Source organism: Camelina sativa, chromosome 18 (assembly GCF_030686135.1).
Source record: "Camelina sativa cultivar CO46 ecotype springtype chromosome 18, ASM3068613v1".
Classification (NCBI taxonomy): Eukaryota; Viridiplantae; Streptophyta; class Magnoliopsida; order Brassicales; family Brassicaceae; genus Camelina; species Camelina sativa.
This window is the reverse complement of record NC_141897.1, coordinates 18,222,034-18,237,840: the sequence shown is the minus strand read 5'-3', so window position 1 is coordinate 18,237,840 and position 15,807 is coordinate 18,222,034. Positions and strand designations below refer to the sequence as shown.

At 36.6% G+C, this 15,807-nt stretch overlaps 4 protein-coding genes and 1 pseudogene across 6 annotated transcripts; all 5 read right to left on the bottom strand.

The window, feature by feature from the left end:
* Positions 1–486: 486 nt before the first annotated feature.
* Positions 487–2,021, bottom strand: LOC104763533 (putative FBD-associated F-box protein At5g56560 pseudogene; annotated as a pseudogene).
* A 302-nt stretch (positions 2,022–2,323) lies between these two features.
* On the bottom strand, positions 2,324–4,377 carry LOC104761746 (F-box/FBD/LRR-repeat protein At5g56420-like). The gene is made up of 4 exons (XM_010484862.3): positions 4,226–4,377; positions 3,113–4,107; positions 2,865–2,999; positions 2,324–2,779 (listed from the first exon to the last, which is right to left on the bottom strand). The coding sequence occupies exons 2-4, from the start codon at positions 3,980–3,982 to the stop codon at positions 2,477–2,479; spliced, it is 1,308 nt and encodes a 435-aa protein (XP_010483164.1). The 5' UTR covers positions 3,983–4,107; positions 4,226–4,377; the 3' UTR covers positions 2,324–2,476.
* Positions 4,378–4,479: 102 nt separating this feature from the next.
* On the bottom strand, positions 4,480–7,307 carry LOC104761745 (F-box/FBD/LRR-repeat protein At5g56420-like). The gene is made up of 6 exons (XM_087499804.1): positions 7,111–7,307; positions 6,043–6,974; positions 5,748–5,882; positions 5,332–5,660; positions 5,023–5,155; positions 4,480–4,894 (listed from the first exon to the last, which is right to left on the bottom strand). The coding sequence occupies exons 2-4, from the start codon at positions 6,892–6,894 to the stop codon at positions 5,379–5,381; spliced, it is 1,269 nt and encodes a 422-aa protein (XP_087355930.1). The 5' UTR covers positions 6,895–6,974; positions 7,111–7,307; the 3' UTR covers positions 4,480–4,894; positions 5,023–5,155; positions 5,332–5,378.
* Positions 7,308–7,447: 140 nt separating this feature from the next.
* Positions 7,448–10,378, bottom strand: LOC104761744 (protein HEAT INTOLERANT 4-like). 2 transcript variants are annotated; one of them, XM_087499803.1, is made up of 14 exons: positions 9,882–10,378; positions 9,650–9,688; positions 9,499–9,555; positions 9,351–9,405; positions 9,202–9,260; positions 8,980–9,101; positions 8,760–8,819; positions 8,569–8,627; positions 8,400–8,476; positions 8,250–8,288; positions 8,086–8,134; positions 7,958–8,005; positions 7,742–7,864; positions 7,448–7,647 (listed from the first exon to the last, which is right to left on the bottom strand). In XM_087499803.1, exons 1-12 carry the CDS (start codon positions 9,882–9,884, stop codon positions 7,965–7,967), a joined length of 660 nt encoding a protein of 219 aa, XP_087355929.1. In that variant the 5' UTR covers positions 9,885–10,378; the 3' UTR covers positions 7,448–7,647; positions 7,742–7,864; positions 7,958–7,964. The 2 variants fall into 2 exon arrangements, with proteins under 2 accessions (XP_087355929.1, XP_087355928.1); XM_087499802.1 differs by having other exon boundaries at positions 9,342–9,405; positions 9,882–10,113.
* Positions 10,379–10,530: 152 nt separating this feature from the next.
* On the bottom strand, positions 10,531–14,523 carry LOC104761743 (inactive protein kinase SELMODRAFT_444075). 2 transcript variants are annotated; one of them, XR_015589205.1, is made up of 9 exons: positions 13,393–14,384; positions 13,032–13,186; positions 12,834–12,928; positions 11,732–12,738; positions 11,487–11,655; positions 11,328–11,404; positions 11,084–11,231; positions 10,845–10,994; positions 10,531–10,736 (listed from the first exon to the last, which is right to left on the bottom strand). XR_015589205.1 is itself a non-coding variant. In XM_010484858.3 (9 exons), the coding sequence occupies exons 1-9, from the start codon at positions 13,562–13,564 to the stop codon at positions 10,692–10,694; spliced, it is 2,010 nt and encodes a 669-aa protein (XP_010483160.1). In that variant the 5' UTR covers positions 13,565–14,523; the 3' UTR covers positions 10,531–10,691. The 2 variants fall into 2 exon arrangements, 1 of the variants encoding a protein (XP_010483160.1); XM_010484858.3 differs by having other exon boundaries at positions 11,487–11,647; positions 13,393–14,523.
* Between the last annotated feature and the right edge of the window lie 1,284 nt (positions 14,524–15,807).

Below are 15,807 nucleotides of genomic sequence, written 5' to 3'. Positions count from 1 at the left end.
AGATCAAAGGAATACACAGATACAGTACAATAAAACTAGAAAATTTTGGTCGGTCTTTCTAATTGTCTTCTGGGCCTTGGCAGCTGTTTGGACTTTGGAGATCCATTAAATATAAAAAATAAAATACTACAGTGTCATATTTATATAAAAATTATATGCTAAACTCACTTGGTCTTGAACCACACTTCATGGCTTCATGCAGTTCCCAATTCCTCAAACTTTTTTTTTGTTTTTCAACCTGATTCTGCCCCGAATCCAACAGTCATACAAACACAAACGCCTTTAAGGGTAATGATAAACTGGTAAATAAGGCATTCCGTCCAATATCCTCAAAAAGACTAATTAGTGCCACATATAGAGCCGGTTATTTACTTCCTTGCACCAGAACTAAAGCAGATGGAATTATCAGAATCAGTACGAACAAAACTTGGTAAGAAAACCCAAAAACTTACTATGTGGTCAAATAATTGTTTCAGAAATATCTTGTTACAAAAAGAGGTAAAAAATCTGATTAAACACAAGCTGACATGCTTCTGAACCTCTCTGGCCACATTCTCTAACTCGTTGAAAATCCGATTCCTCTCTGAAGAGAACATCGCCATCTTTAGATTACTCGCATTTGTTAATATGTATTCCGCCACTTTTTTCTCTTGCTTTGTTCCTTTGTAATGTCCCCACTCGAAGATCTCTAGATGAGACGATAAACATATGGGAACAGAGCATGGTTCGTTCCAGCTGTGATCCATCGATTCAGTACTACATTGAACACAATGTTTCTGTGACAATAGAAGAAAACATTATAACAGATGTGTTAGAAGTTTTAGAACCGTTCAAAAGCTGGAAAAACAAATTATGGGAACTGCATAAATAAATTACATACCAATTTGAGCTTGAGAACCTGAAGTCTTGGAGCGTCTTTGAGAATAAGGTTTAATAGATTCGACCACTCTTGAGAACATGTACATAGCTCAAGATGCTCAAGATACAAGAAGGAAGTGCCGCCGCCACTAGGATATGTGATCTGCAATAAAAGCAAAACACACAAAAGAGGTTAAATATTATATGATTTCATATCTTTGATGACATTAATTCAGATTATTAAAGATGGGGTTTTTACCTTTGAAGTTTTAGAACACAAAGAGAGATGTTGGATTGAGGTAATAGATCTAATAAACTTCTCAGATTGATCACAGTCAACCACTACATTGGCCTTGACCAGCTTAGGCATATTTTCAAACTGTAACAAGTTACTGAAGTGATCTTTAATGCTCAAGTACCTCAAAGAAGGAGTATTTATCACAAATCCGTGTACATCCACGGGTCGAGATACCGCATACGTATAATCGATAGATAAACTCATCAAAGTAGGCACATTGATAGTGTATATCTTCACATTGACATATGTTGTTCGTCTCACAACCAATTCTTCAAGTTTCGGACAAACGTTTAAAAGCCTTTGAACAGATTTGTCGGCTGAGAACAGCAGATGCAGAGTTTTTGAGGGATCTAAACCGCATATAATCATATGATCCATCGTTATCCACGAAAATTAGTCTTTTAAGTATCAGTGTATTGAGATTCCAGTAATCCCAACTACGGAAGCTACTCGGAAATGTTTGAGGTAAATAGTATGACTCGATACTCACCTCAGAGAGATCAACCGAGGAGTTAGCCAATGGTCTGAAGAAGAAATTCAGTTGATCACGTAGGTGTACCTTGAGATGGAAGCTCTTTATAGTCACTCCAGCATTATTATTATTACTAAACCGTAACGAATTAGAAACAAATTGACCAAAGTCAAAACTATTGCATCTTAAGCAATTATCACAATTGAGTATTGTCACTCGTTTCCAGAGACCACGCCATCGGTTCGACAAGACGCTCGTGAATACCAACGTTTTATAACAAAGTGATGACAATATCTTCAAGAGCAAGTCATCTGGTAATGAACTGATCATGTCTATTTTCTCATTATTCAGATTTTTCTTCTGAATTTTACTGTCCCTTTCCATGAAACTCATGGCCAAGAGATGATATAGAGAGAAAAACAAAAAATTGAGATAATTTGTTGTGTCTATATGAATGTGACTTTGGGGTTAATATAAAGAAGAGACTCTAGGCTATTTCTTCTACCCACAAGGCCACAAGTCTCAATGCTAATAGGAATATGCCAAAACACAATTTATATTCTACCCGGCCGATCATATCCTAATCCTACTAATAAAATCTTTTTTTTTTTCTTTTACAATAATTTCATACATTACTTCTTTTTTTTTTTAATTTTTGCCTAATAATGGAAATTAAATTCAGATGTTACATTATCTTTGTCCGACATAGTAAAATCTTTCTATTATTTTAACAAAGATAATGATGACAAGTTTGAATATACAGTATTGGCAGAACAATACAAAGCTCTGTTTGAAACTTTGAAGTTTGAACAAGGTATTCATCGAGCTTTCTGATAAAAATCCACATTCTAACAGCTTTTAAATCTTTGGTAAAGAGATAAATACATTGTAAGCTCACATGCTCTTGAACTCCTTGAAGCAATTTCCAATTCTTCAAACATCTTGTGTCTGTGCACCAACTCATCTGTTTCAGGATAGATAGTTGCAGTCTCTAGTCTCTTCGCGTTCTTCAAAATATAAACCGCCACTTCTTTATCTACTTCCGTTCCTGCATAGTCCCTCCATTCAAAGGTTTTGAGATGGTACAAACATTCAGGAACACTACTCGGCTGAATCGAGCAAACCGTACGACCCTCACACATCAAATGGTTCTGCAACCAATGGTAAAAGTGCATTAGGCTTTTAAACCGGAAACCAAAGCATGGTTGAGAAAATTTGGGCTATGGAAGAAAGTACCATGGCAAGCTTGAGAACTTGTAGTTTAGGGGAATGTTGGAGCACAGTCACAAGCATATTCGTCCAGTTACTTTCACATAAACATAGCTCTAAACTCACAAGCTGAGATAAAACGGTGCCAGTGGGAAAGGGATACTGCATTTAACCAACACAAGCAATAAAGAAAGCAAATGTAATGACATATACAAAAGTCTCAAAGTATTTTTTTCCGTTACCAATGGAAGATCAAAAGAGAGCAAGAACATTACCTCTTGAGGTAAGCATAGAGAAAGACACTTGACACAGGTAAAACACTTTAGAACCTTGGCTTGGCAGGACACAGATAAGAGATTTGCCTCGACAAGTTTGGGCATATTACCTATCAAGGTAAGCTCACCAAAGTAGTCCACAATGGTGAACTGCTTCAAACAATGGTAATGTACCACAAACAAATCATTCTCAGTCTCCAAGTCTTGCAATGTATTCCTAATGGAGAAACTCACAAGGGATGGCACATTAATAGTGAAAGTCGCCACATTGTCATCGTGACAAGTTTCTACAACCAAATCTTCAAGAACAGGGGAATTTGATATAAGCCTAACGAAAGATTCCTCATCTACATATTTCACAAACAAAAGGCGCAACGTCTTGAGGGATTGAAAACTAATCTGAGAAGGAACTTCCAAAAAAATCACCTTTTTGAGTTCCAAAGTCTCAAGTGTTTCACATCTAAATAGCCTATCCGGCAATCTTATAATCCCATATTCATAACAAAAACCTATCGTCAGATCACGGACGAAACGTTGAACTGCAATTCTGACCCATAAATCAATCTCCGAGGGGCTACATCCCGAAGCACGGTTGAGATGAAAACATTCAAGAACCGGTGCCTTATGCAGTAGCAAAGTCCCATAAACCAACTGTGACATATTTATGCAATGACTCTCATCATTAGTCTTTGGAACCTCATCCTCATCTTCCCTATCCTCCGGGTACTCACCAAAGATAAGTGTTGGCACCAATGTCCAAAGAGACTTCCATCGTTTAGACAAAATGCTCATGGCTACGGCATCTTTTGTTTGGAGTAATGACAGTATCTTGATGAGTACATCATCGGACAATTGACTAATTTTGTCCATATTTTTGTAATTACAAGCACAGAGAACTCCCAAAGCTTATGTTTTCCCCCAAACTTTCACTTGTCAGTACCTTAATCTCGAACTCAAAGAAGAAAAAGGTGAAGACTTTACAATCTGATTTTAACCTGGAAACGACATGGATACGAAAGAATCATGAAATCTCAAAAGGGTCTCAAGCAAAATCAAGTCTTTCACAGATTGAGGGAAAAAAAAAAAACAGTAGCAATTGAAACAGAGACATACCCGTGTAAATGTAACTTCTCCTCTCACCGCTTCATCATTTGAGAACTGAGATAAACCTTAAATTGTTAGTTAGTTTGTTCCAATGTCTGAAACTCAATCAGAGGAAGGGAACTGAAAAGCCTAACAGTGAATTTTAGATTTTTTTTTTACTTGATTTTTTAAGCTAAAACCCCCATAAATATTTATGGCACAATAATGGATTTTTTTTTTTTTTCGTCACTTGTTCAAACCTTAGATAATGACAGATTTGTAAATACAGACGAAACATTCTAGGCTTTGTAACCATGAACAAGACAAAAAGCAAATCATTTTACAAGAATGTAATAGCTTTAAATCCACATTCAACTAGTTACTGAAAAGTTACAAATACTTTCAACAATGTAAAATTTTCTTCAGCGGTCAGCACACTGTAAGCTCACATGCTCTTGAGCCTCTCGTAGCAAATACCAATTCATCGATCACTTTAAGTCTGCACGCCAAAGTGACTAATTCAAGATCGATAGTTGCGGTCACTAATCGCTTTGCCTAATTCAAAATATACATAGCAACTTCTTTCTCTTCTTCTCTTCCTTGTCTCCACTCCAAGGATTTGAGATTGAACAATAAACATTCCGGAACACAACTCGGTTGAATCCAGCCAACTTTACGATCCACAGCTATACAATGATTCTACAATCAAATATTGTCGAAAATAGGGTTGCATTAGTTATTAGATATATACCTTGAGACCAGAAAACAAGACATGAAACTAGTCCTAAACTAGGAATTTACATTCTTTGGGTAGGGATGAAAGTTACCATCGCAAGCTTGAGAATATGAAGTTTAGGGGAATGTTGGAGCACAGACTCAAACATGTTCGACCAGTTCTCTGAGCACACATAACTCCAAACGCACGAGTTGAAGTAAAACGCTACCAGTAGGATACTGCGCCTGCAGAGGGCACGACATATAGCAGAAGAGCAAAGCAAAAGATTCAATATTCACAGCTTGCAAGTGTTAGAAACCCATATAGAAGCATCAATTGAGAACAATATTATATCTCTATCCAAACATAGAGAACGGCGTTTGATAGAGGTTTGATAAAAAAGCCATAACAATAAACCCACATTAAACTAGTTAACTGGACAGTTTCAACACTTGGTGAGATTAATTTCTATCCCATTGTAAGCTCACAAGCTCTTGAACTCCTAGTTGCAATTTCCAGTTTCTCAAACATCTTATGTTTGCGCGCCAACTTGACTGAGTCAGGGTAGATAGTTGCAGTCACTAATCGCCTCGCGTTCTTCAAAATGTACATGGCCAGTTCTTTCTCTACTTGTGTTCCTCCATAGTTTCTCCATTCAAATGTTTTGAGTTGGTACAAGAAACATTCAGGAACACGCTCGGGCTGGATCCAACAAACATTACGAACCGTAGCTAGACAATGGTCATGGTTCTGCGATCAATGCACTACACTGTCAAAACCGGAAACCAAACATGACTAATAAATTTGCACTCATTGGACAGGGAAAAAGAAAGCTACCAGCTCAAGCTTGAGAACTTGTAGTTTAGGGGCATGCTGGAGCACACTCACAAGCATATTAGTCCAATTATCTTCACAGGTACATAGCTCCAAACATACAAGCTGGGATAGAACGATACCAGTAAGATACTGAGCCTGCATTTACATAACTTCAGATCATCAAGCTCATAAAGCTCATAACTTCAGATCATCAAGCTCATAAGCAAAGAAAAACAATGTACTCTTTCAGATCATCAAGCTCATAACTTCCATAGGAACAATTAATCAAAAATATGTTGAGATCAACACAAATTACCTCTCCAAATAAGCAGAGATAAAGACGCTTGACAAAGGTAAAAGGTTCCAAAACCTTGGCATAGAGGCACTCGTATTGAAGATTTGCCTCTACAAGTTTGGGCATATTACCTATCAGATTAAGTTCACCAAAGTAGTCCATAACTTTCAACTGCTTCAAACCATGGGAATGTATCACAAACACTTCATCAGAATTTGGTAAATCTCGTAATGTACGAGAAACGGATAAACTCTGTAGGGACGCCACATTAACAGTGAATGTCACCACATTGTCCTCGTCACAAGTTTCCACAACCAAATCTTCAAGAACAGGACAATTTGATATAAACCTAGAGAAAGAGTCCTCATCTGAGTACCTCACAGAGAGAAGGCGTAACTTCTTGAGAGAACGAAAGCTAAACCGAGAAGGAACGTCCAAAGCAATCACTCTACAGAGTTCCAAAGTCTCAATTGCCTCACATCTAAAAAGCCTACTTGGCAACGTAACAGGGCCATGATCATTATAAAAACTTATCTTGAGATCACGCACAAAACGATCAACTGCGATTCGAACCCATAAACCAACCTCGGAACCGCTACATTCTGAAGCAATGTTGAGATGAAAACATTCAAGAACCGCTGCCTTATGTAACAGCAACGTCCCGGAAACAAACTGCGCCAGGTTTCTGGATTGATTCTCTTCTTCATCTTCATCCTCTGAGTCTGAGTAATCATCAAAGACAAGTCTTGGCACCAATGTCCAAAGAGACACCCATCGTTTAGACAAAGTGCTCATGGCGATGGCATCTTTTGTTGGAACTAATGATAATATCTTGATGAGTACATCATCGGACAATTGACTAATTTTGTCCATAACTCCAAAGTTTCACTACTCAGAACCGGAATCATGAACTCAAAGACGGAAAGATAAAGACTTTACCACTTGAACTGAACCTGGAAACATTAGGAATACGAAAGAATTGTGAAATTTCAAAAGGGTATCGGAATTGTAAAAGAGGGATCGATCAAGGTCAAGGCTTGTCGCAATAGATAGAGAGAGAGAGAGAGAGAGAGAGAGAGTAACATATACAGAGTTAAAAGAAGGTAAATCAAAGCCGAGACATATCCTTTCGTAACTTCTTCTCGTCACATTCGAAGAAGCAGAGAGAGTTCACAACAGTCACACATACACACTCACAAGTTCGTCGTCACTTGAGATCGATTGAAACCTAAATTCTCAAATTGATTTTTCTCCAATGTTGTAATAACCGAACGAGTGAACCGGATATTAGACTATGATCAGGTAGCCTTTATATCAAGAACCCATGACATTTATTTTATTTTTGTCGAAGTGATATATTTTGCTTAGGAAATCAAATGTATAAAATAAAAATAACAATATAGTAAAATCAAGAAACGCAAAGTAATTTGTATCTGAGAAATTTTATATTCTTTTGAAGAAAAATTTAAAGGCTTTTACATCTTAGTAATAAATAAATAAATAAAAGATCAAAATTCAAACTGGATTTTTAACTAATATAGGTAGGCATTTGTTCTTGGTTCTGAAGATTCCACCATATCAAAGGACTTGATGAGCATTCCCGTAGTATCGGTTAATGAGCGACGACTGCAAAACGTAAAAAAAGCAAACAGAGGATTCACATTTTCAGAACAAATAGGGAGAAGGTGGTTTGGTTTAATGTCATTTCTTTTGTGCTTACCGTCTGGAATCTAGGGACGTCTGGTGAAGCCTGAGGGTAGAATTTGTAGAACTTCATGTTTTGGAAGGCTTCCTTAGTTTCTTCGCTCATTTCTTCTATCGCTTTCAGTCGAGCTTCTCTTGCCTGCAAGAAATGAATCACACCATATTTAGCAAACAGTCTCACATAAAATGAACAGCTTACATATCTTATCTCAGTCTGGTTACATTTTTTTACCTCTCGTTTAGCTTTCATTGCTTCTCCAACACGCGCTGTGACAAATTCCTGAGTAAAAAAGAACAATGGTAATTAAAGATACACTCAGGCGTCATGAACTGAGAATTGTGTGACAGCCTCAAACTTACTTTGTTCTGCAAATAATCCTCCTTCTTGAATCAGACTATCAACAAATTCCTGAGATAAGATATGGACAAAAAGCCATCTCAACATCAATCATCAAACCATGAATGCAATTTGCACTCTTTTGAAACCAAATGAGGAAGTAATTAAACTTTAATCAAACGCAAACCTCAAGCTTTTGAAGCTCCCAGTTAAAATCACATACAACCTGTAAAAAAAACAGAACAATGTTCCCCTATCAAACCATTTCATGTAAATGTAATACTAGTAGACCTGTAACTTCCAACACAACATTCATTGCATAGTCAGAAATTTTTACCGGCGGATTAGAGGGAAACAATATATCGATTACAGCATCATGTTCAATTTCAGATTCCTCAAATGGTTGATAGAAATCTGCAAATACAAGAGATCTTAGATTTTTGTTGTTGCGTAGTAGCACATTAGCAACAATGAACATAAATTTATGGTATAGGAATAAAACTCACAAGCAACGCAATAGTCGAACTTCTTAGCATCGTCTTCATTCATATCTCTGAGAGCATCTCTGCAGGTAAATGTACAAAAGCTAAATTAAGTACATGCCAGAACTGGTAGGTTCAAACTACACTCTGTATAAAATCACCTTCATACATGCACCCTAAAGAAAAAATCCCTTCATCTGATACATGTTTCTTACCTAGACAGTGTACAGCGCATGCTAAAAATTTGAGAGTTCATCCTACCAACTTGTCCATCTCTGCAACAAGAACAAAGAAAAAGTAATTAGCAACTGCATGTAAAGATCAAAAGTAAGACCGTTAGCATAACCTCTGTCTCTCGTTTCAATGATTTTTTAGGCCATAGAAACGTAAGCAAATGTGAAGCATATAAGAGTTGTTGGAACTCATGCATGGTACCTATTATCAGAAGGAATGTAAGGAACCCATTCCATCCACATCTGCTTCATTGGAATGATTTCCATTCCACGCTGAATCGATCCGATATCTAGCTTGTCAGAAGGCGGAACGGGTGATTCAATCTGCAAAATATAAAATAATATATTACTGATATCAGTGCATGGTAGCAGCAAGCAGACCTTTTGATATATATAGAGAGATTTTAAAACAGTTAGTACTTACAACAATAACTGTTGGGACATTGATAATCATGTGTGCATCATCGTAGAGGACGAGCTGAGCTGTAAACATATACAAAAATGTAAAAAATGAATTTAAAAGTGCCAAAGGTGATTTGAAACAAGTGAGAAACATCATCATACGTTCTGCACCTCCAAAAACATAGACTGACTTCCCATAGAACATTCCTCCTTCTTCAAATGCTTCCTGAAAGATATTAAAAGAAGCCAGAATCTCTCAGGCGACATCAACAATATAAAATTAACCTGGAGAATGTACTAATAATCCAAAACAACTTACTTCAAGAGTTTTGAAACTCCAATTGAAACCATCGTAATATGTATCTAACTGGTCCACCTGCAATCACAATTTAAAACAACCAACCGTAAGCAAAGATTTATTATATCAATGGTGGAGACAGTAACTCCGATCAACAATATAATATTATTACCTCAGTTCCCACTGGAAATGCAGCCTTCCACAAATCTTTCTGAAACACATACCAAAAACAAGCGTACATGTAAATTTTGCGCCATTGATACTACACACGGCACCGATGATAAGAAAAGAGAAGGACACAACCCCTTAGATCTATACATTCAGGTGCTCATGATATATGAAACCCTAAACCCCGGACCAAGAAACGCAATCTAATCATCGTACAAGAAAGAAGAGGACTTTACCATGTTTTCGGATAATGCGAGAGGAGAGGAGAGCGATGTGTTTGCTACTCTTATGAGGTGTATGTGTAAACAAAGAGAAGAGATGAGATGAGAGGGGATGAGAGGGAGATTTGGGGTTTTAAAACAGAGAAATGGGAAGCTTCAGTTTCACGCTGATAACTTATCACCGTTAGATTCTTTCTGTCTGCAATTTTCACGCAGCTTTCTCCACCGTTGGATCCTATTTAGCTTACTGTTGACGCCAGCGTTTTTATTACAGTTTCTTTCCTTTTATTAACTAACACGCGATGGATTTTGTACTCTTTTTTTTTTTTTTTTTGGTCACCGGATTTTGTACTTTAAACCAGACAAAACTGGTTCTATACCAACCTAACCGCAATTTCTTAACTGATCAAGAAAAGGAAGAGAAGATGTTGACGAGATTACCTGCGATTATCAAACAGAACATGAGGAGAAAAGAAGAGAACGATGTTGTCGTCGTCGCCGCCCCCGAGACTGTTTAGTGAAAGTGTTGTAACCTCTTAAGCAATTAAAAGGTTTCAAGTTTGATCTGTCAACCCAATCGGTTTAACCAACAATCCCAATTTGCGGAGTGTTAAACCGAACTATTTAACCTTTAACCGGCCATGAGTCCATCACACATATGATCAGTGTAAAAATCTCAACAAACTTTACTTGAATCTTTTGTCTCAGTGATTCACAAGCTTTTACATATACAAAAGCAAAAAAAAAAACTCACTGAAGCTGTAAAATACCCTAAATAGTGTACAAACTCCATAAGAAGACTTTTTTCCTTGTGAAGCTTCTCTTCTACATTGGATTCATGACAACGTCTCCTTCTAACATCCGCAACACCTTCATTGATGAGAGAGAACACAGATTCCATTAACGTTCGAAAAAAATCCATCAAAACATCAATGTAGAGGTAAGTGTTTTTTTGAGATGCGTTATGGGGTAGCAAACCTGAGACATTCGTGGCCTCGAGTTAGGGTCACGGCGAATGCAGAGGTAAGCACATAGTGCCATACAGTAAACTTCTTGCTCACAGTAGCAATTCATTAGACGTGGATCAAGAAGTTCGTTAATGGCTTGTTTCTGCAACAACGGTCTTGCCTGCAAAATAAATAAAAAAAGCAAAAATGTAAGCATCTGAGCTTTAAAGACTAAAACTTTGATATATATAGTTGTCTTTTTGGTTTTACCCATTCGGTGAGACATTGTTGACCTTTAGGACGTTTAATGTCCATAGCTTTTCTTCCTGTGATAAGCTCAACTAAGACAACCCCAAAAGAGTAAACATCTGCTTTCTCTGTAATCTGTCCGCTTTGTGCATATTCAGGTGCCAAGTACCTGAAGATTAACAGAAAAGGTCATCTTGGTTTTTGTGTTCTACAAGTATATATAAATCAAGAAGAAGAATATCTCAAGATCATGCCATAAGATTACCCGAAAGTTCCAATCACTCGAGTTTCAACTCCTTTATCTCCTTCTGGTTGCCATCTCGCTAGCCCAAAATCTCCAACCTAGGATGTTAAAAAGTTTCAAGCTTTGCACAAAACAGAAAGACAGAAAAGGCTTTAAGCATGTTTTAGTCATTCTTTTTACCAAAGGCTCAAAATCATGAGTGAGGAGAATATTGTTAGGACGCATATCCCTATGAACAATGCAACCGACTCTGCATTCTTCATGAAGGTATCTCAACCCACGAGCTGCTCCAACCGCAATCTTTTGTCTCGCTGACCATCCCAACGGCTCTCTCCCCAAACCTACAAAACTTTTCATTAATAACAATGTTTCAGAAAAAAAAAAGGAGAATGTTCTTCTTTGTATACCAAGAGTAGAAACTTTACCATAAAGATGAGAATGCAAGGATCCATTGCAGATATACTCATAGACGAGCAATCTTTTCCCATCCTCCACGCATAGTCCAATGAGCATTACAACATTCCGATGTTGTGCACAGCTCAAAACCTCAACTTCAGAGCAGAATTCTCTGTCACCTTGTGTACTAGCAATCTTATACTGTTTGACAGCAATGATTTGACCATCTGGTAAAGTTCCTAAGTGAACCGAACCAAACCCACCTTCAGCCAGGAAACTCCCTTTAGAAAAACCCTTTGTTGCTGTCTCCAACTCGCCAAAGGTGAACCATCTTGGAGGGTTTCCGAATTTAGGTGCCTTGTGTTGACATATGGTACATAGTGGAGGAGGTCCAGGAGCTGGCTTTCTTGATAAAGAAACCACTTCTCTCACGCTTTTGTTTAAGCATGTATCAGATTTACGTATTTCCTTTGGTGCTTCAGGTTCTTTCTTTGATAAAGTGAGCCTAAGAACTGAGAATCTTGATTTCCTCGGAGTTTCGGTTTGAGCTTTTGATAAATCACCACTAGGACTCAGAACATCAGCTGAAGTCATAGGATGAGAAGATGAAGAGGCCATTGATAAAGGACTCCACTTTTCACCATCAGAGTCAGAATCAGATTCAAAGAAACTCTTGTTTCCATCACTGATCCACGAATTCTCGTTCTTGAGTCCCTCAAAGACTCGAGAAGCTAAAAACGGCGAGGCTCCAGCATCAGAGCTAGATATTGATGAAGTGCCAATGTCAGTATGTGAAGAACCTTCTTGGTCTGGACTGCTAGCTGGAGTCACAAACGGTTCCCTCAGCTTTTTTCCGGGTCTTGTGCTTCTCCGAGGCTCAACAGACTTTGAAGTTAACCTCGATATAGCTTCTGGATGCTCTGTATCTGCATTTTTCACCAAATTGAGACGAAGAACCTTTGGCTGTGACTTCTTGATTACCACAAGATTGCACTCCAATTGCTCAATACAGCATTTCTTCTCATACTTCAGTCCCCTGTTCAATAATTCTCAAAAATATCACCAAAGCTGTTTCCAAAACTATGCATTTGCAACACACACACACTAACACTTAAAACATATTAGTGTTACCTGTCCAAAATCACCCAATTTGAGTTGGATTTCTTGGCTTCAGCAGCAATAACTCCATCAGGTGAAGCGAAAACAATTTTGATTCTGACATTTATCTGCATTATAAAAGCAAATGAAACTCTTTATGATCCCATTAACCAAAAAAAAAAAGCTGTTACTTTTATAATCTACATGAATAAAAAGTTAGTTTTTTCCTACCTTCTCTGCGTCATAAACATTGTGTAACTGAAACATCATCTGAGAACAGGACTCATGAATATCATCTTTCCGATCTGAATTCGTTCCAGCAAGAAACCTTCCATAACCTGAGGCACAGTCACTGGTAAACCTCGAAAACCCCCAAATCTTTTTACCTGAAAAAGCCAAGAAACAAAAAGATTAAAACTCTTTACACATTAATTCACATTCTTCTCCTCAATAATTAATATAACCAGACAAAACCAAAGCAAATTCTGACTAAATAATTAAGAACAACAGTCCAAGATCTCAAGTTGTTCCCATAGTAACTCTGCCTTGCTAATTAAGAGACAAGAGAAGGGAAGAGAAAAGGATGAATTACTTGTATAATTAGAAGGAACAACAACAAGAAGCCTAATACGATCTCCAGGTTGAACAACGTGAGTTAAAGTCCATAAAAGAGCTGCCTTTGGGATCTCTTTTGAAGCTCTCACAGCAACCATCACTTTCTTCCCCACTACAACACCTCTCTCTTTACAACTCTTCGGCTTCATTCTCTAGATTTAGAAAATCACAACCCCAGAAATTGAAAGAAACCCTAAACTAAACTACCCAAACTACTTCTTCTTCAACCCTTGTTTACATACACTTTTAACACTTCACTCAATCTAAACCCACTTTTGTTCTGAAATGAGAAAGTGGAAGTATCACGCAATCCAAGATGCTAAAAGAAATATTATAAAAAAAGTTGAGAAATTTACGCGTGTGTGAGTGTGTGTAAGTAAGAGTGTGAGATTCAATGTCTCTCAAACTATTTTTTTTTTTATCTAAGAAACACAAAGAACAGATGCACAAAACACAACAGCACAAGAACCCATAGTGCACTGTACTCTCTCTCTCTCTCTCTCTCTCTCTCTCTCTCTCTCTCTCTCTCTTTCTCTCTTTTTCTTAATAGCCAATCCCTAGATCTCTCCCACACACACACTCTCTTTCTTGCTGAGAAATTTCAAAGCTTTTGGTTTGGGTTTAGAAGACTTTAAGCTCCACGAAAATGGTGTGAGCATTGCTTTGCTGTAGAAAACAAGAAAATGTTGCTCATACTTTTGTAAAGTGGGGCCAAAAAAAAGCTGATGCTGTAAGTCAGATTTTGGATTTTTTTCAAAACACTAAATTTCTTCGACAAAATCAGAGGAATTTGGTAGAAGATGATTAATAAAAAGCAAAGTTCCAATCAGAAATATCTAAAAGGAAGAAGATTTATAAAGTATATAAACTGCGGAGAAAGAGGACAAATAAGAAGTATATTGGATTTGTAAGCTCTGTTTCAAGGAAGAGACAAGAAAGACAATGGTGTTATTATTATTATATGATTATAGAGTTTCTTTCTTTCTTCTTCTCTATTTGTTGTCTCTGTATTTTTAAAAATATATTCCAAGAATATTAAAAAGAATAAAGAAATATTCACAAAGTACTCTGCTTTACTCTAAAGAGAGCCAAAAAAGAAGCCAAGGATGATGATACATTGATACTTAATTCCTTTTATAACACTTTTCTTTGGCTCAATTTTGTTGATTTGATTTTTTTTTTATAATTTAGTAGTGTACAAATATAAGACCGTTTCTTTCTTCATGGACAAGTTATGGCCAACTTTCTTCTTTTATGCCGGAAAAAAAAAAGAACATAATAGAATCGGTTCTCATAATCAGTTTCATCGAGAAAGAAAGAAAACAAGAGTACAAAATGATATAAATATAATTAAGGAGTTGAACGTTGCACTTGTTCATCAGTGCATGCTTTTCATGTATGCTTTTATTTCTTTCAGTGGAGAAAGTGAAAAACAAAAGTTGAGTAAAGTTGATTTGCACTTTTATTAAAGCATGAAAGGTGCTTCAATAAATCAAAGTCTAGTGATGCGATCGAATATATCATATGTTATCTTGGAATTTAATCAATTTCTTAAGATCTTATGATTTATTTTTTCTTTCAAAATATGTATATTTACTGTTGTTAAAGTAAAAAAAAAAAAAAGGATGAAAACAACAGTTTGGATTTAATAATAGCAGCATGAGCCACTTGTCGACCTCCCATATAATCACATGGCTCTGGCTCCTCATAGCTTCAACGCGGTTAGCATCCTTAGTTAGGAGTTAGGACAAGCCATCAAAACAAGTACTAAATATGATGATGAGTCAAAATAATGAATGATATGACATTTTAACTGTCTTTAGGGCATTATAGGGGAAACTATTTTGGGTGTTCTTAGAGTATAAATATTGTGAAAATAATATAAAATCAATAGTTAAGATCTTTTGTTAAAAAGTTAGTTATTGGGAGAATATGTTTAAGATCATAAAATTTAATAATATAATATTCTTAAACATATTATAATTATAAAAACTTATAAAATAACATATAAATTGCAAACTTATAAACTTTTACAAAAATTCAAAATACAATACCAAATTTTTATGAAACAAAAAAACATTGTAAATAAAATTAAAAAAAAAACAAACATATTACTTAATTAATTAAAGCACACAAACATTTTATTTAATGAATACATAGTTTATCACGGGTACATACCAAAGATTGTAAACAAAGCTAACAATCAAGCCTAAACAAACATCCAAATAAGCCGATCACGGGTTCACCATACGGAAGCAAACAACAACAACCATACAATTCACGGGTTCACCATACGGAAGCAAACAACAACAACCGAAACTGAAACAAATTTACTTTAGCTGGATCAGTTGGTCCATGAGCTGGATCACTTGGTCCTTGAGCTGGATCACTT

Bases quoted from the DNA above. Each gene is read 5' to 3' on its own strand.
- LOC104761744 (XM_087499802.1), bottom strand. The intron at 9,406-9,498 runs GTAAGTTGTTTT...AATATCTTTCAG, and splicing joins GGAGTTTCAAAACTCTTGAA to GAAGCATTTGAAGAAGGAGG. The intron at 8,289-8,399 runs GTAAAAATTTCT...TTTTTTTTACAG, and splicing joins TGTTTCCCTCTAATCCGCCG to GTTGTATGTGATTTTAACTG.
- LOC104761745 (XM_087499804.1), bottom strand. From the start codon at position 6,894: ATGGACAAAATTAGTCAATTGTCCGATGATGTACTCATCAAGATATTA. The intron at 5,883-6,042 runs GTAATTTGTGTT...ATGTAAATGCAG, and splicing joins ATCTCTGCTTATTTGGAGAG to GCTCAGTATCTTACTGGTAT. The intron at 5,661-5,747 runs GTAGCTTTCTTT...CATTGATCGCAG, and splicing joins AAGTTCTCAAGCTTGAGCTG to AACCATGACCATTGTCTAGC.
- LOC104761743 (XM_010484858.3), bottom strand. From the start codon at position 13,564: ATGAAGCCGAAGAGTTGTAAAGAGAGAGGTGTTGTAGTGGGGAAGAAA. The intron at 13,187-13,392 runs GTAATTCATCCT...TGGCTTTTTCAG, and splicing joins TGTTCCTTCTAATTATACAA to GTAAAAAGATTTGGGGGTTT. The intron at 11,405-11,486 runs GTAAAAAGAATG...TTAACATCCTAG, and splicing joins CTCATGATTTTGAGCCTTTG to GTTGGAGATTTTGGGCTAGC.
- LOC104761746 (XM_010484862.3), bottom strand. From the start codon at position 3,982: ATGGACAAAATTAGTCAATTGTCCGATGATGTACTCATCAAGATACTG. The intron at 3,000-3,112 runs GTAATGTTCTTG...GGTTAAATGCAG, and splicing joins CTCTATGCTTACCTCAAGAG to TATCCCTTTCCCACTGGCAC. The intron at 2,780-2,864 runs GTACTTTCTTCC...CATTGGTTGCAG, and splicing joins AAGTTCTCAAGCTTGCCATG to AACCATTTGATGTGTGAGGG.